Consider the following 22,870-nt stretch of genomic DNA (forward strand, 5'->3'; position numbering starts at 1 on the left):
TGAAACAATTGCCCGTTCTGTCTTTTCTTCCTAGAATTTATAGAAAATAAGTTGTCATACAGCTCCTTCAGGATGAAGGATCAGAGTCAGCATACCAGTTCATCTTACTCCTAAATTTCAGTGGAGTCTATTCCTCCTAAATTTCCGTTTTCCACTGTGGTCTAGGCTGCCTGAAAAGCTTCTGGCAGATGACACTGGCTGCCCAATTGCCTTAAAAGACAGATAAGCATACATTTACTTCTTAAGGTTAGGTTGAACAGTACCTGTTTGGGATTGCGTAACTTCTTGTGAAAGGGCTTCCTTCCGCTGTTAGTATTTCGTCATGGTGGCTGGAAAGGGAATCCAAGTGCTGCTTTCACCCCACTGCAAGGTTTGACTGGCACCCTTGTAACACCATGTACAGCCCCCTACACCAACCTAACACTTGCTCCTGTTCAAACTTCAGGCAGGTACAGAGCAATCTTTAAACATGAGTACAATAAATTGTTGGAAAGACAATCACATTGTTGTTAATTGAAAAGCAATTCAATACAGCATTTGGGGAATTTTATTTAGGAATAAAGCATAACTAGAATATGAAACAAGCATTCAAAGTCAGAGAGAGGAGAAATTAAAGTGCTTGCTTTAGAGTCAATTAGAAACATTTTTCAAAGGTGTAGGAATACAACAAATACAATTGTATGTGGTTCTTTTTCTTTAATGAACAAGTGAATTTGATGTCTTAAAAATGTCTCTTAAACCTTGTTCACTCTACGGTTGAGCTCAACATGACATGTAACTCACTTTCTAAACCAGAAGACTGTAATTATACTGGAAGAACAAAGACTAGAGGTAATTGCTGACTAGAAAACTTTGTTACAGAGTCACTTGACATCCCAGAAGTTTTCCCAATACTTGCTATCCTCTTGTTCAGGAGGCCACCAATTAAAAGACAAACTCAAGGAGCAAAGGAACAAAACCCATGTCCACATTTCTTTTAATTTTACTCAGAAATATAAAAGTGCAATTTCTGTAAATTAACAACGTTTACAGTACATCACAATAAATATGCCACCTTGTGACATCTAAAAAGTCTAGTTATTTATTTGAAAGGAGTCATATTGAGATAAAAACTGCATCAACATCAACAAAAAATAACCTGTCCCAGTAAAGATGGCCTTAACATATTAACTAGCAAGATGCATATTCCATTATTGCTATTAGACCATGCCTCCGAGTTCCAAAGTATAAAAACTTGACAGTTAACACAAAATACCGTTGAGATTTTTCTCATCACAGGCACAATCTAACATAAAAAATAATTTTGCAATTTACAATGTAGGAGATTCTCCTACGAGGAGAAGGAAAAAATAATTAATATAGAAACATACAGCTGTGATGATTTGCTAAGTCCACAGAAAAGCCGCAATTTGCACAGTTATTAAACTGTTACATGAACATATAGTGTCTTTCCCACTCCTGGCCTGGTGAGAACAGGCCTTTTAGTAAATTTACTACAATTTGCCAGCTACCTCCAAGTATGCAGACCTTAAATATCCCAACACAAATCGCATGCAGGTGCTTTGTGTCCTGAACAGCCTAGTCTCATATATTTAACGAGTGTAAAGGATTTTTGCCAGTACTGTACTGTTTCCACCTATTTACCCAGAATAGACTGTGTCTCTGATTGCAAAACATTAAAAGTCAGATACGACAAAATAAGATTTCAAGTACCTTAAAGCCCATTTTTAAAATAATTTTTTGAACTCTAAGCAGTCACTATATATATACAATATACCATTTTCTAGTCAATACATATTTGGATTGACCAGATAAGGTTGAACACTCATTTATGCCTCATTACTGTCAAAATGGAATACAAAAACTCCAGTGTACTATCTGTAACACACCTAGATTATAGAAAAATAAAACTGCTTTTTTTAAGAGTCCCTCCTCTCCTTCAGGAACTGCAACAGAAGTGTTTACCTGCTCTAGGAACGCCTTTCATAGCAGAACTGAGTATTTCTAGAGAGAAATAAGTGTCTCAACCATTTCATCTGGCCTACGAAATAGGACATTACTTCTCTCCTCCATATCAGTCTTGCTTTAGATGTAACCTCAAAAGCAAATCAATGAAGATCAGGTGTGAGCAAGGTCTAAAACTTTGGCAACATGGTTTCCAAAAAGGTAAGAAGAAAAAAAAGTTTAAGCTACGGAACTGTTTAAGGCAACCTGACCAAAGTAAAGATAAGGCTTTTAGATAACTCTTTGAGGAGAATGAGAAATCCAATTGGGAAAGATTTCAAGCATGGAGAGACATTTATGGAGCTTGAATGGACTGATATCTTATTGGACTGACTGTTATTCCCCAGTTCATCACTGGTTTTATATTAAGTTTAATGTACCCCAATGTTATTCCCCTCAGTCCCTCAGATTTTCCCTCCAAAAGCTGTTTACTCCCCTCTTCTCCCCTGCTTTCCCGCTCCTCTGTCACTGATTGGCTGAGAGTTGCTGCAGTGCAGAGTGAGCTACCATTGGTCCCTTCCCCTGGATACCCACAAGTCACACCCACCTTTCCCCTGTCTCCCAATCCTGTCTCACCCTTGGTTGTCAGTCCCATGCACCTCCCCAGTTATGAATCCTCCCCTCAGACTTACCCTATATAAGTCCCTGTGTCCTCTTAATAAATCAGCATTGCACCCAGACCCTCGGCTGCGTCTGAACCCTTTTGTGTGGTGCCGCATCCCTATTCCCTTTTCCCCTCGGGCCGTGGCAGATGGCGCCCAACGTGGGGCGCAGTTGAATGTCTCTCATATTGAGAGAACTCGTGCATCCTCACTTGGGCTGAGAGATCATCAGGAGTGGTGATCATCCCGCTGGTCCCCCCCAGCTGGACGGACGACTGTGGGCTGCGGAGTCGCACGGGTCGACACACCAGAAGAAGGTGAGCAGCTGGGGACAGTCCACTTCCCACCCCGACACCCTCACCCAAAAAACAAAAAAGGAAGGAATAGTAACACCAAGGACTGTCGCAGAAGTCTTTATAACATCAAAATGGGACTCTTGCTGTCCACCTCCCAAAAGTTTGTTTACAGACGCCTCAAAAGATTTCATCATTGAGCACGGTCACCCCCTAGATAAAAAATCTGCTGAAACACTCGCCAAGTGGCTGGACCACAAAGGTCACAGACTTACAGAAGACACCTCTGTAGACCAGTGGCAAGCCATTGGCTACAGCCTGTGGCGAGATAATGACAGGGGGGACCGGACAGCGAAGGAGGCGTTGACAGCCTGGAGGCTTGTTCTGATGGTGCTACAGGCACCAAATGATGAGCACGAACGACAGCCTCCGTGAGACCACCAAATCAGGACTGATACAGACACAAGATGGCGGGAGGGGAGGAAAGACCACCTCACGGCATGCACAAAATGGCGTCAGGAAGGAGGGAGGCAGAAAGCGTGAGGAGCAAAGGCAGGAAAAGTCGCTGCGGGAGTCACCAGGGCGGGAAAAGAGGGGGCAGGCCCCCTCGGTACCACCCTCCAGACTGCCTCCGCCCCCACCTGCGCATGTCAGGGACCCCTCCCTCGACATGCCCACACACACGCCCTCTCCCTCCAGTTCCGCCTCTTCACCAGAGAAACCTCCCTCCAGGGAGGAAGGGTAGCGAGGGGCAGGGCCAGGGCAAAGGTCAAGTCCAGTTTCTGGCAACATGGCCGCGCCCATAGGGCCTGTACCACCAAGGCCTACCCCGCCTGCCGCTACCCTGACTCGGATACGGATTACTCGCAGCACTCCCCGAGAGGCAATCAAAACAGCCTAACATCTGGAAAGCCTTCAGGGAAGAGGCTGCGCAGGCAAATGATGTAGACTTTCTTAAAGCATTCCCTATGTACTTGGAAGAGGGCAAGGCCCCGGAGTGGAGGTCTATCTCCTATCCCATGCTGAAGGATATAAAGGCGGCGATAGTACAGTATGGGCTAGGTGCGCCTTTTACCATCGGCCTCCTAGAGTCATTTTTCTTAGCTTACAGACTAATTCCTTATGATATATGGGCGGTAGTGAACGGACTTTTTTCCACCATCCAATCATCTGTTTTTGAAACGGAGTGGAAAAAGCTGATTACTACTTATGTTAATGAAAAAATGGAACAAAGGGGGATCCCGGTGAGACAGGCCATAGACATGCTTTATGGTGAGGGAAATTATTCAAGCAGAAACGATCAGGCCAGAATTGAACCAAAATTTTTAGATGTTACAAAAGAATTGGCAATGGAGACAGTCAAGAGGGTGGCGGACGCCTATGTCCAGACCCCCTCTTTTACATTAATTAATCAGGGCCCTAAAGAACCTTTTGTGGACTTTATTACAAGACTAAAGGAGGCAATTAGCCGGCAAGTCCAGCAAAAGGAGAGTCAAGAAATTTTATTTAACAAATTGGTAATCAAAAAGGCTAATGAGGACTGCCAAAAAGCTTTGAAAATGTTAAAAAAACCATCTCTGCTTGAAATGATAGACGCTTGCAAGAATATTGGCTCAGGCTCCCATAAAGCACGTCTATTGGCCGCTGCTCTCACCGGGTCACAATCATGTTTCAATTGCGGGCAGAAGAGACACTTTAAAAAGCACTGTCCAAGATTAACACTCGAACCAAACATCCCCAAAACACTCTGCCGGAGGTGTGGGAAGGGCCGCCATTGGTCCTGTAATTGTAGGTCATTAACAAACATCAATGGCGAGCCCCTCCCCCCAGAAAATCCCCAGGGCTAAAGAGAGAAGTAACATTCAGCTCTTTACCAGATCTTCGCCCGTGCTCTTGTGAGCATTCGGGAAACGGAGGGCAGAGCGCTCAGGGGGGCACGTTGACACAAATATCCCCTCAGCTCTGTTCCATCCTGCGCCCGACACTGCGTCCAGCTACCCCGTAGTGCAGGAGCCTCCAGCAGATCCAGTCCCCATTAAACATCAGTGTACCCCGCTAAAATGGATTATACTATCAGTGATACACCCTTCAATTCATTTAAGTTCCTATGAGCAGCTGGCCAGGGTCAGGCCATCTGCTAATGTGAACCCGGACAAGACATATTTAGTCATCTCTCACTTTTCAGCTGTGGAAAGAGGCATTGTTGTAGTTCCCACTCTCCTGACAGGGTTGACCAATGATAACATCGCTGTGTGTCTAACTGCTTCTCCCACCTGTACAGCTAGAGAGCCACTTTACCGTCGCCAAGATGATCTCCACCGATGATCTTCTCTGCGTGGTGTCCAAGGACGAGGAACAGAGGAATGAATCACTGAAGGAAGTCAATTGGGCAACCTCAGTGAGGACCTCACGACCTCTTTTAACTTGTCTTATTTATTTTTCTACACCTAGGCACCCGCAGAAAATTAAGGTGGAGAGATTGTTAGACACGGGAGGGGACGTCACCATCCTAGCCTCTAGAGACTGGCCGTGCGGCTGGCCAGCTCAGTCTACAGACACCAGAGTAAGCGGTGTGGGAGGGTCGCAACACCCCGTCAGGAGTCGTGAGGTATTGACAGTGTATGGGCTGGAGGGCAGGCCGGCATCTCTGCAACTGTACGTTCTGAATATTCCAATAACATTATGGGGACGGGATGCCATGGAACAGTGGCAGTTAACTTTGAGAACGGAGGAAAATTTTTAGGGGGGGTCACTGAGCAGGTGCAGCTGCCCAAACTTAGCTGGAAGACCGAAACCCCTGTTTTGGTAGATCAGTGGCCCCTACCTAAAAGAAAGCTGCAAATTCTAAATGACCTTGTGAATCAAGAATTGGCTAAAGGGCACCTGGAGTCTTCCACCTGTCCCTGGAACACTCCAGTGTTCGTGATTCAAAAATCCTCAGGTTCCTGGGTATTCCTGCCTACCCAGAAGGGGGCCCCTGCACAGTAGGAAAATTGGCACTTTTTAACCCAGTGAAATTTAAATTATTGGATCAATCTTCTACCCCTAAAAGTCGAGTTAAAAGATCCCTATCTTTTGCCATGGGTGCTCCGCTTAGATTTCCTAAGCCAAAGAAAGTAACACCACCTACTACCAGCCCAAAAACAAAAATTACTAATCCCCTTACCGTTGCGGCACCACGTGTGGATGCTGGGATTGTCACTCCGCCACCTCCCCTACCCTTCCCTGCGGATTGCGATTCCAACATCCACATCTGGTCCCGCATGAAAAACTTCTGGGCTTCCTTCCTCATCCCGGGGATAGGAACAGCCCATGCCCTATCCCTATTGACCCACCTTGGTTGCTGGCTGACCAAGGAAGCCAATGCCACCACCACAGCGATCGAAGGCCTGCTAGCGGATACCCAAAAATTAAAAGAAATCAGTTTACAAAATCGTGCAGACATTGACTTCTTACTCCTGGCACACGGGCATGGGTGCCAGGAGTTTGAAGGCATGTGCTGCATGAATTTTTCTGATCATGCACAGTCGATTCATCAAAGTATCAATCAATTAAAGAACTTAGTTCAAGATATCCACCAATCCCACAGTGAGGGGTTGGATGGATTGTTTGATTGGCTAAACCTTCCCTCACTTCCCAAATGGTCAAGAAAGATATTAATCATGATTATGATCTCCGTGTGTGCCCTCACTGCATTTTTAACCTGTTTGCCTTGCTTTATTATATGTATCCGCAAGTTGCTCCTAAAGAGTATCGATGTCAACACTGCTTCCATAAACAAAGAAGGGGGAGAGGAGGAGAATGAGAAATCTGATTGGGAAAGATTTCAAGCATGGAGAGACATTTATGGAGCTTGAATGGACTGATATCTTATTGGACTGACTGTTATTCCCCAGTTCATCATTGGTTTTATATTAAGTTTAATGTACCCCAATGTTATTCCCCTCAGTCCCTCAGATTTTCCCTCCAAAAGCTGTTTACTCCCCTCTTCTCCCCTGCTTTCCCGCTCCTCTGTCACTGATTGGCTGAGAGTTGCCGCAGTGCAGAGTGAGCTACCATTGGTCCCTTCCCCTGGATACCCACAAGTCACACCCACCTTTCCCCTGTCTCCCAATCCTGTCTCACCCTTGGTTGTCAGTCCCATGCACCTCCCCAGTTATGAATCCTCCCCTCAGACTTACCCTATATAAGTCCCTGTGTCCCCTTAATAAATTGGCATTGCACCCAGACCCTTGGCTGCGTCTGAACCCTTTTGTGTGGTGCCGCATCCCTATTCCCTTTTCCCCTCGGGCCGTGGCAACTCTTTCCAAGGATATCCACTTTTCTTAGCTTTGCAAAGTAATATAATTCAACTAACTTTCTGGTCAGATTTCCATTCGTAAGCTTCTTTTAAAAAATATTTACCTTCCTAGAATATGGTATTAACTGAATATAAAACATAAGAAAATACTACGTATTACAGGCAATGTAAAAAAAGCTACAGATAAGCACACAGATGGCCAAGTATTAAAAATTATATGGTCATGAGAAAAGTTTTAAGCTCTCTGAGGTATAGCAATATCTTAACACCACAGGTTTGAAATACCATACAGAGACTCAGGATATTGTAGTATTGGTGTAACTACCAAAGCAAATTTTTGGGTTTGTGTTTTGGTTTCCTTTTTTTTTTTAAATACCTGTAAAGGTCACCGCTACAAAGATTGAACAGCTTGAATGAAAAATACATAAAATTACTGTATGTGGCCTATGTATTTTAACATTACATTCAGAAAATTAAGAGTGGAAATAAGAACTGCCCACGCTGTAACTGCATGTCCAAGTATTTGGCTGGAATGTACCAGAAGCAGTGATCATAAACATTGACATAAATTCATATCATGAATCTGAGCTGGGTTGGGAGGGATGAGACAAAAAATGGAAGGCAATGAGAGGTTTAAAATTCACACATTAGTAATCATGAGGTAACCAACATAAGCCACTAAAATTCAGTAAGATCTGCTTTTTGTGGCTGAACAGTTTTCCTCCTCCTGTGTATTGGCAAATGGGTAAAGAAAAAGAAGTATTCTGACCATTTCCAACTTCAAAATTTACACCAATTACTTTTATTGTATTATTCTAATCAAACCAGAAGTGCTCCCCTTAGCATATTTTAGATCTAGATCTGTTTTAAAAGGTAAAAATCACATTTGCCAATATTGTTTAAGTAAATTACGTGTGCTTCTTTAGGCTCACCCACAGTTGCAAGCAATTGTGTTCAGCTTGGTTTAAACAAAATAAAAAACAATGAATTAAAAACACAAGGTCACTTAACCTTCTTCCTGGTTGATTTACCTTTAGTTAAAATTGTAATGTTTTACTAAGCCATACCAACTCTGACCATACTGGGAAAGTGTCTCTGGCACAAGTGGTTTTCAGAAGAAAAGCTGGTCTTCCCAACAGCTCTTTCTTCTGCTTCATCTTAAAGTGCAGAAACTGTGGGAAAGGATAACAAGACTTGCTGTTCGTCACTGTGGAACTACTTCCCTTAGAGAGGCTAAGGCTGCATGTATGCGGACGTGCAATCTGTTCTCAAAGTCATAGCCAGAAAATTCCTCCTGGGGGGAAAAAAAAAACAAGAAGAAAAACACCAAACATATAACTGTTAGCCTCCTTCACTTCAAGACATGAAGACAATTTTGCTACTAGTGCTTAAGAAGTCATATTACAAAAGAGTCCAAAAGAAAAGAGGTGAACTGGAGATTGCATGTTGCAATATCCCGACATTACCCAAAGCAAAAGAATTATTAGAGATATTCAAAAAGCTCTAGCCCAAGGCAGGAACCAGTTGGAACTGACAAGGAGTGGAGAGCTGTCATTTTCAAAATTTCTGTAGCAAAATCTTAGTTGAAAAAAGCAAGGTTCTAACAGTCCAGGAGAGGTCACTAAAATGGGCTCTGCTATGACTGACCTAGGAATACATAGCTACGTAACATACATAAGTGTGGATCATATACATACATTCATGCATATCTATATGATAGTGTTGTAGGCTATAGGGGAGGGACACCACCACTTAACATCCACTCCGCCTGCCCCAAAACCACAACCTCCCAAGTGCCTTCATCTCAAAAATCTAAATTTGAAAGTGCCTGGTTTTTACCTTGGCTTGGAGCAGTAAGGTTTTGCCTCTTGGCACAGTCTACAAAAAGACAAACACTGCATTAGAAACACATCAAAAATGTTACAGAAAATATCTTAAGTAAAGGACACGGTCAGTTTGGAGTAGCACCTCTATCTTGAAAAAAGGTACTGAGCAGACAAAAACCTCTCAAATTAGGTAACTAGAAATATTAATGAGGCACCCAAGACAGTATTATGTATTTCTAGTCTATAGAAAATGCAAGTTGCTGCTGCTGATGGTGAGCTACAAGAATGTATAAGGGAACAAACGAGGCTACAAATAATTGACTAATTGATCATTACAGTAGTTTCTGTTTCTTAATTAAAGTTTAAGCCATTTATTTACAAAAAAAGTATATTAAGCATTAGAAGTTGTTCCAGAAATTTCAATTTCAAACTCTTATGGAAAGAAAAATATATTTGCAGATTAATATTTACTGTTGAGAAGCTCCTGTTTTATTTCTTATATAGTACATCTTTAATTTAAGCCTTACAAATAAATAAGATATAGAAAAATGAAGTTCCCTTATTCATATGTACCTAAATATGACTGTATCTAGTTTTATTGGTTACATTACACTCAGTGTCTAAGACAACTACAAAAAAATCTGTAAATTTCAAGATTTTAATATGGTTACATCAAGAAGAACTTGATTAGGATTCAATTTAAAATAACAAAGATGATCCAGATGACATGGTAAATCAAACATGTAATTATGCTTAACAATAACTTCAAAGCAAAGTAAATATAATAACAGCATGGGTTTTATACTGAAATGCATATTGATATCTGTTGCTCAGGTCTGTAATACGCTCTGCCTCTCGTGTAAATGTGATTCATAAAATCCTATTCCTTTCTTAGCCATTACAGAGCTCTACCAGGACACCTCAGTTAGTAAATGAAATTTTCTATAAACAGCATCCACTTGCCTCTAATTCTAGCTCTTGCTTTTCCCTATCTCATCCCACTCTATTCAAGTTAAGCATCATTTATCTCCTCATTGCCTAAGTGCCACAAGAGGGAGTTTTCTGCATGTCCTTCATACACTAAGCACTACCACAGGTTCCCTGTAGAGCTACATGCCAAGCTTGTGCAGCCCTCAAAGACCCAATATGAGGCACGTTTGGTTACTGTGTACACATCCTACATGTAAAGCAGGAGGAAGGAAGGACTGCTCTCATATTCTCCAAATAACCACATAACTTCACTACCCACCACACCCTTTCTTTAGAGACACCTGACACCATCAAATTTAAACAGGAACATGGAAAAAAGGCAGAAAGAATAATACAGGACTCAGACCTCCCTTCTAGGCTTCAAGGCCCAGATCCAAGTTTTAGGGCAGCAGACTTTTCAAAAAGTACATTTACTTTTAAAAGCATTTTCTAATTCTGTCCTTTGTCATGACAATCATCTTTATTGAGAGAGGGGAAGGTTCAGCTCAGATGATTATACGTGACAACATCAAAACCAACTGAAAACAGAATCTTAAGAATATGAGAAACTATCAACACAACTACTTCTTAAGAATATGAGATATTATCAGCCTAACTACTTCATACACTACATACAATGAAGGGGGGTTCAAGTCACTACCCTGTAACCACTTCCTCCAACTTTCAATCTGATTAAGGATGTACTACACAAGGTGGCATAAACTCCAAGTAGTGCTGTTACACGTTTGAGGAAGGAAAACATAACAAATGCACAAGTGGTGCACAAGCTGCTCTACTCTTAAGATTCTCCAGGTTTCCTAGGAGGCAGAGTACGTGCAAAGACCTAAACAATCAAATGTATCATCAGCCAAGCCATTTGGACAGTCTGAAAGCCAGGTGGATTATCTTCCTCTTCACCCTGAACAACAAAACCCTCACTAGTCAGGGTGAAAATCAAAATGTCCATACAACAATCTTTAATGGAATTTAAATCACTGAAAACACTTGCTATTTTAGGAAGGCATCAAATTCTATTTGGAAAGGATCACTACAAGCATTCTTTGAGCTTGAATGGCATCCAACAGGATTTTAAATAGGTAAGAAAATGACCCTACGCATCCATGATACTAAATACCACCTGTAGACAAGAAATCCCCGCCTACCCAAGGCATTCTGGCCGGGCTTTTTTTGCCACCAGCAGCAGGAACACTCTCTATACTGAAAAAATAAGACACTGTTACCTTAAATACATTCCATTTCTTGGATTGAAAAAAACCAAAACCTAAACACAAAATAGTAATTTTCTTTACAGTAGGTATAAAACAAATTCTTAAAACTTCACATACGTTATCACCCATAAATTTTGTTTCATTCTTTATATAGTGGTATGCTGACTCTTTATGCTCATTTTAAGAGTTTAAAAACAGTTTATGCTATTACCTCTGGATTGTCTAACAGAATACAGCCAAGTTCATAGCAAGCATATGGCTGGACGTATAAGTTACTTTGACGGCAGAGTTCATCTTTTGCAGCTCGCTGAAAGTACTGTAAAAATGAAAGGAAAAAAACCCAAAAAAACTGCAGTAATTTATTAAAATTGACTGTTTGATACTTCAAAACAATTAAGAAGCACCATTCAACTTTAAGCATTAGAAATTAGCCAAAGCTAAATTAAGAATACATTAAAAATTTACAACAGTATAGATTCCTAAATGTTTTTACCAACACTACTGTATCAAGGCAAAATAACTTCTCTGGATTTTAACAAAGTAACATATTGAGTGTTTCAAGAGTTTTCCAACTTCATATTGAAAAAATATTAGATCTAACAAGGAACTTTAACATCAGTGATGAAGTACCTAGATTATTTAAGGTATGCTTGAGAGAAATGAGAAGGGGGGAGGGATTCAAAGCCAGCATCTTGCTGCATATGTGAATTGTATTCCATTTTGGGGAGGAAAAAGGAAAGCTGTGCCTACGGAGCAAAACCTGAAGCAGTGGCAAATTTTTTCTTTGGTATGTGTGCTAAAAATCAAATCTTTCAGTGTCTAGTAGCCCTGGAGAAGCAGCAAATGTGTGCTTTCAAAAGGTCAACCTCCAAGGTATTTTTTTTAAAAAAAGATTAATTTTCATTGTTGGACAAAGTAAATCTAGCAGAGCAAGAACTTTGTTATAACTTTTATCTTCCTAGCTTCCCCTTAACTCTTTCTACTATAAGCCCCATTGGTTGCCATAGTCATTCAGCACAGTGAACTACTTTTACAACACAGAATATAATGACAGCATGTTAAACCAAAAGATTTTAGAAGAACCTGTTAGAATTCACAAACCAGAATGATTACTAGCACTGAAAACTAATGACTTGCTTAACACTTACTCAACAATATTTACTGTTTAACAGAATAGCTTGTAAAACAGGATTAATGGTGTAAATTACCATTTAACAACTTACCTGAACGGCATCTTCAGAATTTCCTAAACATTTGTGTATGGCACCAAGAAGCAAATTCCTCAAACCAACAGCCGATGAATCATCAACATCCTGACAAGCTTAATGAAAAGGTTCCAGTAAACAAACAAGATGGATTGAAATCCTTCCTTAGACAAGAACTGTGGCCTATGGTGCATTTTAGTCCAATGTTTAAATTTAACCAGACAAAGGAGGTGCTAGTAACATTAACATAAAGCAAAGTAATTTGTCTTCTTTTAAATACAACCCATCTTGTATGAACTTCATCAAGAAATCTTGTGACTCATGAGAGCAATTCCTAACAGGAATTAATGAGCTGAAGTCAAAGGCAGTTGGTGTGTTCTTCTCACAAGTAGAGGAGAATCCATTTCTCTACCAGTCTTTGAAATAACCACTAAAAAGTCAAGTTAAGAAACAATCACCTCCTTCTGGTGTTATGGGAAACTGGTTTGTCCCACACACTGGAAAAAAAATACACAGTCCCAAATTATGAGGAGCACAGGGCAAACAGTTCAGACAAACCTGATTTGTTCTGAACTGAAGCCAAGTGACAGACGCACAAAAATCTGTACTGGACCTAAAAACCCAGACTAGGGTATTTTGGCATCACAATTCTCAGTGATGACGAGACAATAAGGCTTATTTGCCAGACCTTAGCTGGTCAACGATCCAGGGACAGACTGTGCCTCAGCTGAGTAGTGTTCTGTTTCCAGGAAAACCTGTATCACAATGCATGAACAGTTTCTAGATGAATCAGGCTCCATTTTGATCAAGCTTATTAGAGCCAGCTCTGTTAAACCAGGACTAGTCCCATGAGGACCCATTCATACTTGTCAGCACCATCACCTCCAAGAAGGCAAGGGTACAGGGAGGCCTGCAGGGCTTTTCATCACTTAACTGCTGTCTCTGGAGCAGTACAGCTCCTTAAACATTTTGCCTCATTGCATAAACCCTGCCAGATCTTAACCAGCTCTGCATTCACAGTTAATCCATAACCCAAAGAAGCCATCTATGGATAACTAAGAGTTGGCTGCATGGAGTATTTGGGCTGACAACTCATCATTGCAAGGCTTGAGTTAGTTGGTGTTTTACTTACAGGGATACAGGTGGATACAAATTATTCTTTTAAGTCAAGTTCTAGCCCTGAGGAAAACCCTGGAAATCCACCACAGCAAATTACAACTCAGTTGTTCATGAGAAGAGGAAACAAATATATAAAAAAAATTCCTTATCATCCACGTTCTTGAGATACACATAAGGTGTATCAAAAACAGTCTCACTGCACACATCTTCAGCCAGGGATGGTTGACGCAGACCTGTCAGTGTCAAACTTAGAAGAAGCTTATCTCTGAATTTTCATCTGTACTGCTATTTCATATTAAAATGTGAACCACTGACTAGAAGTTTATACAAGGGAGATCTACACTGCTTCTGTGTGTGCAGGAGAGAACACATACTCTTTACACCCTCGAAAGCTGACTGTTCTGAAGGTGAATGACAGCCAAAAAAAATCCTCACATTTATTTTTATGTGAGTAAATCTGCTTTTAAAGCCTACCATTACCTTTGTGTCTAGAAAACTAGAGATCTGAATATAACCCACTGCCATCACTCAATTTAAACAGACAAATTATCTTAAATTAAAACCAGAACAAAACACCACTACTAGTCCCGACTCTCAACTTCAAGACTGGTAGTTTTCTAGCTTAACATGAAAATTGCATACAATCCCCAAGACTTCACAACTACCAAAAAAAAAAAGACAACCCCACAGAAGACAATTTTTGTTTTATTTTCTAAATGAGCAAGTAATTCTCTAGAAATAATAATAATAAAAAAATAAATTTAAAAAGAGAGGATTTTAGAATGGTTTGGGTTGGAAGGGACCTTAAAGATCTCGTAGATCCAACTCCCTGGCCCTGTTGCAGGGACACCTTTCACTAGACGAAGTTGCTCAAAGCCTCATCCAGATTGCTCAAAGTCTCATCCAGCCTGGCCTTGAACACTCCCAGGGATGGGACATCCACAGCTTCTCTTAGCAACACATGTCAGTGCCCTCACCCTCACAATAATTTCTTCCTAATACCTAATCTAAATCTGTCCTCTTTCAGTTTGAAGCCATTCCCCCTTGTCCTATCAGTACATGCCCTTGTAAAGAGGGCCTTTCCTGCTCTCTTGTTGGACACCTTTAAGTACTGAAAGATGCTCTGAAGTCTGCTTGAAGCCTTCTCTGCTCCAGGCTAAACAGCTCCAACTTTCTCAGCCTGTCTTCACAGGAGAGGTGTTTCAGCCCTCTGATCATCTGTGTGTGCCTAATCTGGATCTGCTCCAACAAGTCCATGTCTCTTCCTGTGCTGAGGATCCCAGAGATGGATGCAGTACTTCAGGTGGGATCTCACAAGGTCTCACGAGAGCAGAGTGAGGCAGAATCATCTCCCTCGATCTGCTGCCCATGCTGCTAGTGATGCAGCCCAGGATGCAGTCGGCCTTCTGGGCTGGGAGCTCACGTTGTCAGCTCATGTTGAGCTTCCCTTTAGCTAATTTGAAACTGTTTGCAGAATGTAAATAAGAGTGACTGCTGGATGGAGGGAGAAGTACAGTAAACCTCATGATAAACACTGCTACCACAATCTTCATGTGACAGATACCTGAAGACATCCGGAGACTAAGAAAGAGGCAATCATTCACCACTACCAAGGTCCCAGCAGCCAAGATAAACAGAACGCCTATCATGTCATCGATGACCTCACAAGTGACCTATTCCTCTTGGAAGAAAACTGGCATGCAGAAAACAAATCGGTAGATTTATTTTGTTATTTTTTAGCTACGTTTAAATTAGTTATATTTTGTTTAGTGACTCGGAACAGTAACTATCGCGTTACTGTTTCATTTTAAACAATGATTAACAAACAACCATGTGCAGCAGGCAATGAAGCATTAAGCTGAATCGTAATAGGCCATTATTCTATGGTTACTCAAAGTGTATTTTGCTATGACACATACACACAAGTTTAACTTTTCGTGCTACTACGATCAGCTACTCCACACAACAGAATAAAATTATACACCCGCCTTTTAAGAAGTAAATAAATAAATCAAGCTTATACCATGATAAACCTTATAAATAAATCAATATTATACCTTGACTCATATGCTGTAAGTTCGAGAGGGAACAGTTTGGAAGGGCCTTCCATAAGTATAATACTTCAATGGATGCCAGGACACACAGCTCTTTGGTCGGCATTTGTTTTCTAAATCTATCTGCCTGCAAAGTGGGGAGAAAGAAGGAAGGGAGATCCATCATTTATCCTTTTATGGGGTCATAATATTCCCAAACAATATATCACAAACAGTAATTTTAACTGTTTCATAAAGTCACACAACAATTCTATGAAAGTAAGTCAATGGTAACTTAGCTTAAAGACTTTTAGACTAAAAAGCAAAAATCTGTCAACTAATTTAGGAGCTTACCTATTGATCAAAATTAAAACTTCCTTGTATGCAGCCTGACCAGTTTTACTGTATTTCACAGTCCCCACTATGCAATGATTGGATGCTGAAACAGTAACATCTGCAAGGTATCAGATGGGAGCTATTTCCTAGACAACTCCTAGCTTTCAAAAAGAACTAAGGCTTTCACAAACAAGACAAAATAAAAAGGAGTAAGGAAGGCAAAGCTAGAAGGAAAATTACCAAAGCAACTACAGTATCACATATTTTTATCTTTAATAATGACTTTAGTTGTAAAGTGAATAGATAATTCACATTTCCTTTGCTACATCCTTCAAATACATTTGACACTATTCTTTTTCCATCCTTCTTTTTCCTTCTCACTAATTCTACAGAAGCAACACAAAAGAAAACAGATATATCCTTCAAAAAGAAAATACTGTTAAAGAACTGAACTGTTATTACTGCACCAAAACAAGTCAGCCTATGCTAAAACTAACCTTTTTCACTGAAAATTGTTCTATTTGATTGTTTTTTCTTTTGAAAAGCTTCTGAACTTCCTTGAACACATTCTGAGCACCACTGACATCACCAGTGGCTCCTTGACACACTGTAAGAACACAGAAATATGTTAACACTACTGGGATATAAAACACGAAAAATTAAGATTAGACATCAAATGGTCACAGAAAAACAAACATACTCACTTCAAGAAAGTATCTAGACCGAGGATCTGACAAACATGATAATCCCAACTTCCCCAGGTACCCTCTGTGATTATTAACAAGTCAGTACTACTTTTATATAACCATTCAAGGAAGTAATACCACCAAGCCTCTAAAGATTTATTTATTAGATCTTTGCAATACAACTGTTACATGTCACTACACTGACAATCCTAATTGTATCTACATTGAGAGGGCGTACACACAGGCATGTACACGTGTGAGCATGCAAGTGTTCATTATATAAACAAACAAAATTATCCAAGTCAAGTCTGGCACAAAGCTGCAAAAGCAGCAGGCAGTGTGGAAGGCACTGCACACACTAGCAAGTTTCCCAAAACAAAACAGTGCCAAAACCTTAGCACATCACTGATTTATCATCTACCCAACACACTGAATGTACTCACCTGCTGTTAAATAAGCATAGTAGCATTGGGACCACCTGGATTCATTTTTAAGCCTTTCGAAGGATTCAAACGCATCTTTGAAGTTCATCTCTATCATGCTGCACCAACCTAGAAGCAAAACTGATTTAATTCCAGGGAAAGTACAGTAATTCAAATTTGGTGTCAACATTATTGAAACACACAGTCTACTACGAGAGCTGGAGCTACTTTAACAATTACAACAGTAACTGGAAAATTAAAAACAATGTAAATGAACTACATATATTTAAAGCCTGGTTTAAATTTACTGAGAAATTCTGAATTATAAGATTCCATACAAAACAATGAATCCACTTCAGAGCAACAACAAATCTATACAAATACCAAAATCTTTTTTAAAATTTAGATACAATATTTTGTAGGATACTAAAACTTAAAAAGCTACTACTTGTTCCTTTATTTCCCACTGTCACAAATTCCCATTTACAGCTTGAAGCAACATATCTTCCCCACTCTAAAGAGCTGTATGCAAGATCATATAGCGTATACTACTACTGAGAGAAGGAAACGAACAAGAAATACAGATCCTGCAAACTGTGAAGGTTTAGACTGATTACTTTTTGGTAGAGAAATGATGATTCCATGGACAAATTAAATGAGTTAATTTCTAATTTTAAATAATATTCAGTAAGTGAACAGTGTGCCCTTGATTCCACAGTCTGATTTTGCATCACCTTGTGTTTGCAGAAAAATTTATTCTGAAAAATACTTGCCCAAACAGGAAGATAGGTTTATTACCATAATCCGTCCAAGACAAAGGCCAGTATTCTAAAACCTTTTTAAAAATCATCATAAAAAGAATCCAGTTTGCTTATTGAAGTTGCCAATCTAAACCTGAAAATGAGCCATTTATGGCGTAAACATATCCAACATACCTATTTCATATAAGCAGACATGCTGAATCTCCCTTTGGTCTGTTGCAAGCTCCAAAGCAGTATGAAATGAGGTCAAGGCACTATTGATTTGACACTAACAAAAGTGAAAGAAGAATAAAAAAAAAATCAGACTGAAATTTAAAATTTGTTCGATAATTTGATTTTGATAAAGAAAACAGTCAGATTTCTGTTAATAGGAAATTAAACATAATAGAAGAGTTTAACAGTGTAGCAACAGCCAGTTCAGATTGTCTCTCAACCTTAGAAGTAAGCGACTGTATTTTCTATTACGTCAGAAATTCCTTGGTTTTGTGCAGTAAGCTTTAGGGTAGTCTCATTTTTACGCTTATTAGTCATTCCACCTTTAGAAGTCATATTTTTAGCATCTGCCAATGAAGTTTAGCTTTCTGCACAATAAGGGTACCATTAGTGTTTGATTTTATTTATTTTGAACTTTTCACCTTTTCCCATATCCCTCAGCAACCACTTTAAGCAGCAGTTAATAGAGAATTCATAAATGCTGCATGACACATTAGAAGATAAAAAGGCACATGAGAGAAAAAAAAGAACATTTTGATAAAATCATTAGTTAGCAACAGCTTAGCAAAAAGAGGCTGACATCCTTCTAAGAACTAGAATGATAGTTCTTTTGACTACCTTAATTTCTAGTTTTCCCAGACTACGATGGGATTTGTCCATACCAGTTATTATGGGGAGGGAATGCAAAACAATATTTGTTTTACATATACATACTGTATATTCCAATATGGTCTGTACCTGCTTTAATAGCATTCCTATATTCATTCTCACATACAATTATAATAATTTATATTACAGAAGAATTTTTAAGCCCCTCTCTGCTGACTAAGCAGGTAAGTGAAAGAAACCCTTGCAAGGGCAAACCCATGATCTGTGCAAGCATAACTGAATTCAAAAATTCCTACAAAAATCTGCAGAATTGTATCTTAAGTCCATGAACACACAGAGCTCTGAAGTGATTTTTTAGGTTTTCTCCTTTGTCTCATCAGGGAAAACTGTTTTAGTTGTTAAAGAACAATTTCATTGAAAATAATACATACTGCATCAAGACAGCACAACAGGCAGCAAAGGGATCCACACCTGTACCAACATAAACACTGTACCCTTAGAAAACACAGTGGTGATGAAACTAAGATGCTTGTTGGCAAGGCAGAAGGTGAGTTATATTTGCCCTCAAAATTACCAGGAAGCCTGAGCCATGTACACCTCGTTTACTTTTGTAGCAGCACGTTCTCTTCACTACACATTATCCCAACATGCCTTCCTAGAAAATAACTGTTATGGGCCCAATCTTACAGAAAAAAATAACGTCAGTTTAGAACTTTATCTTTGTGCTAGGAAGTTCAAAGGCTATCTGTAAATCTATGTTTTGAATGATTATGAGGAAAATGAAAAAAAGAAAAAGAAAATCTAAATATTTAGCCCTCTTTGAAGATACTTTGCCTTCTAAAATCCTAAACATTTCAAACCGGAAATCACTTATTTGTAGGACATGTTATTCCACACAATGACTACTGGCAATTAAATCATTGTCTGCAATGCCATACACCAGCCTGGGGCAGTACATGAAACACCAACCACTCAATACGAGTCCAGTTGGTTGAATATTCAATCTTCTATAATCTATCCTTTTAACTGTCTACATCTCACAAGTGTTTTGACATCTGTCTAACTTTTCCTTCAGCACCAATCTCAGTTAAGTATGTTTCAGAGATATTCCTTAATAAATACAGTTTCAATCATCTCTAGGGATTGTGACAATGTGCTGGAATATGAATTTTTACTCTTAGTGTTAATTCTTAAATTAATTACTATTTGTTTACTGTTTCAAAGAATAAACAGAAAGGATTATAAAGTCCCAAGAGTCTGCAAATATAACATCTTAGCTGCACCTGAAACTGATGTTCCTGAGATTTATAAATATATATAGACACACTTTTAATTCCTTCAACAGGCACTAACTACTCATGCCTCTCTTGGACATAATACAAAGACAAAAAAGCCCATTAAGACATAAAATGTGTAATTTACAGAATTACATAACCATAAAAAAGATTAATAAAGCTAATGTGAAAACCCTAATCTTACATTTCTTGACTTCACTCTAAAACTGAAAGCACCCCAACCCATCAACTAAGCATCTACAGAGCTTACCAGGCCCAAGCGGCTTCCCAAGCCAACACACATTTCCCCAAAGAGTTGTTCTGAAATCTCAGGACACTGTTCCTTCTCCCAGAACGTTTCTATTCTCAATCAGCACTCTGAATTTGTAAAGCTTTTAAGAAGTCACGTTCATAATTAAGGGGAAACCAGAAAGCAGTTTCCTGCTAAAAGGCAACAATTTACATCAGAGAACACTATATGGACATTTCAAAGCCTCTGTTTTCTATTCCTTGGCACACAGAAACCCATTTTTTCTTAGACATGACACAAAATCAAAATAGAATAAAACTAGGATACTGTACTTTGTAGCCTAGAACAAGTATCTAGAAAAGCCAGCACAATTCTTGAAAATAAACCTTGACATTACGCAAGCCCTGCAAATTTCTTTACTTTAGACATCACTGACTTTCTTCCAGAAAGTTCACTTAGGACTTTTCAATGCTTATTATTACTCTTGCCCTCAGTCTACTTTTCCATACCACACCCTCTTACTCCTAAATAAGAATGATACCGCTGATACAAAAATGTCTACAAAAAGTTAACTAAAAAACCAAGAGTACCTGACAGCATTACATTTAAGCACAGTGAACATTTTCAGAAGCCTGCACATCCCACACACTTTCATACACCTGAATGTATGAATGGTGTTTTGCCCATCAGGTGGAGTATTTGGTACTTTTCCACTCAGACTCTTTACATGCACCTATACCCATTGAACTCCATGGATCAAGCCCCAGAACCCAAGTTTTTTGTCCCAGCCCTAAAGATTTCTTATTGTTTATATATACATATGCAGAGTCTGTTCCTAATCAAAGAGAAACAATAGTTTCAAATAGTGTTGCTGATTAGGAAAAAAAGAAAAAAAAAAAGGGATAGCAAAATTGCAAGTCAAAAAGCAGAAATAGGTAAGATCCAGAACACCACCTCTCACTCTGCCCTCTCCCAGCTCCAGGTATACTTTTACGTGCATGTAGGTTAAAGCACAGACTTCCCAATTTTTGGTAAGGCACCTGAAATAATATTCCCATGCCCAGTGGAAAGAATTTAAACTTACTGGTGCACTAACAGTTTTAGAGAAAGGCAATATAAGCACTTCCGAGGCTTTGCAGGAGCTCTCCTCGCTCACCTCAGAAATGAGAAGGAAATTACAACTCACCATATTAGTCTGTAATCTATGAGTATCTGAGCACTTCTGGTTCAGAACCACAGCAGCATTTAGGTTGATAAAGACCTCCAAGATCATACAGTCCAAACTCTGATTGATCACCAAGTTGCCAACTAAACCAGAGAACTAAGTGCCACATACAGTTGTTTCTTGAGCACCTCCAGGGATGGTGACTCCACTACCTCCCTGGGCAGTTTGTCCCAACGCTTAACAACCCCTTCTGTGAAAAAATTCTTTCTGATGTCCAACCTGAACCTCCCTTGGCACAGCTTGAAGCTGTGTCCTCTCATCCTGTCACTTTTTGCCTAGGAGAAGTGGCTGACTCCCACCTGGCTACAACCTCCTTTCAGGCAGCACTTGTAGACAGTGATAAAATACTCCCTGAGCATCCTTTTCTCCAGGCTAAACAACCCCAGCTCCCTCAGCCACTCTTCACAGGAACTGAGCTCCAGACCCTTCACCAGCTTTGTTGCCCTTCTCTGGACACTCTCCAGTACCTCAATGTTTTTCTTGTAGTGAGAGGCCAGAACTAGACACAGGACTCAAGGTGCAGCCTCACCTGTGTTGAGTACAGGGCGACAATCACTTCCCTGCGCCTGCTGGTCGCACTAATATGAAATGGTTGCTGTAAGACCAATGCCCAGATTCAAGACACATGTAACCACAAGTGTATCATGCAGAAATCTAGCACAGTTCCTTGCCATTGCCACCAGTCACGTAATAGCCTTCACTATTATGTCAACAGCATTCAAGCAAATTAAGCATGTAAATTCATAACAAAATCTACAGAAGAGCCCTAGACATCTAACCAAAACATTCAGACACAGCAAAACCTCCCTGATACAGCACCACTTGGAACAAAGCAGTGATGAGAGAGGGGGAAAAGGCTGCTGAATAGAAAAGCTCTCATGCAAACACACACATGAATAGCAAAGGGACATTTTAATTCCTGTTGGCAACCAATAAGCTTTCTGCTGACTAAGGGTCATGGCTACACAGCATTCTGCGTGTCTAAGCTAACTAACTTCATTAACATGGCCACGCTGTCTCTGGCACAAAGTTTCACCTGGACCTAAACTTCAGTATCAGTACTGCAGTATCTACATACTGCATCATTTCATACACTAATACTGTAAGATTGCATTTAACGAACTCTCCTCTGGAACACACTGGTACTCCAGAAAGGGACCAACTTCACAAAACTGACACTCATCCCAAACATATTCTTTTTCTTTACACATAGAAAGATATATTCAGTTTATTAGCAACTTATGTTTAGGTTTTCACCCCACCTTGCTCTGAAAGTCGGAAGCACCAGTTGAGTTTTATTTCTCATTACACTAAAAATACCAAGTCATACCCTGGTAATCAATGTACTTGCATTTTTTAACTGCACTTGCCTTCATTATGTAGCTATTCCTGACAAATCTGATTTTTACCATAAGAATGAAATATGCATACAATTGAACAAAAGCCACCAAAATCTTTCCTACTCAGACAACAGCAATACTTCCCCAGGACTGACAACTTGCCTGTGACAATGT

General features: G+C 39.9%; 1 protein-coding gene across 3 annotated transcripts in view; it reads right to left on the minus strand.

Moving 5' to 3' along the window:
* Positions 1–960: 960 nt before the first annotated feature.
* Positions 961–22,870, minus strand: part of TTC39C (tetratricopeptide repeat domain 39C) — a 41,449-nt gene continuing 19,539 nt past the window's right edge. The window contains exons 7-14 of one of the 3 annotated variants that reach the window (XM_064655040.1): positions 17,960–18,053; positions 17,046–17,165; positions 16,414–16,523; positions 15,605–15,728; positions 12,447–12,544; positions 11,435–11,539; positions 9,039–9,077; positions 961–8,493 (exon numbers count right to left, since the gene is read on the minus strand). In XM_064655040.1, coding sequence (XP_064511110.1) covers positions 8,404–8,493; positions 9,039–9,077; positions 11,435–11,539; positions 12,447–12,544; positions 15,605–15,728; positions 16,414–16,523; positions 17,046–17,165; positions 17,960–18,053 — 780 coding nt within the window. In that variant the 3' untranslated portion in view covers positions 961–8,403. The remainder of the gene's footprint in view (positions 8,494–9,038; positions 9,078–11,434; positions 11,540–12,446; positions 12,545–15,604; positions 15,729–16,413; positions 16,524–17,045; positions 17,166–17,959; positions 18,054–22,870) is intronic. The other 2 variants (XM_064655049.1, XM_064655056.1) reach the window with 2 other exon arrangements.

Source organism: Pseudopipra pipra, chromosome 1 (genome assembly GCF_036250125.1).
Source record: "Pseudopipra pipra isolate bDixPip1 chromosome 1, bDixPip1.hap1, whole genome shotgun sequence".
NCBI classification, from domain to species: domain Eukaryota; kingdom Metazoa; phylum Chordata; class Aves; order Passeriformes; family Pipridae; genus Pseudopipra; species Pseudopipra pipra.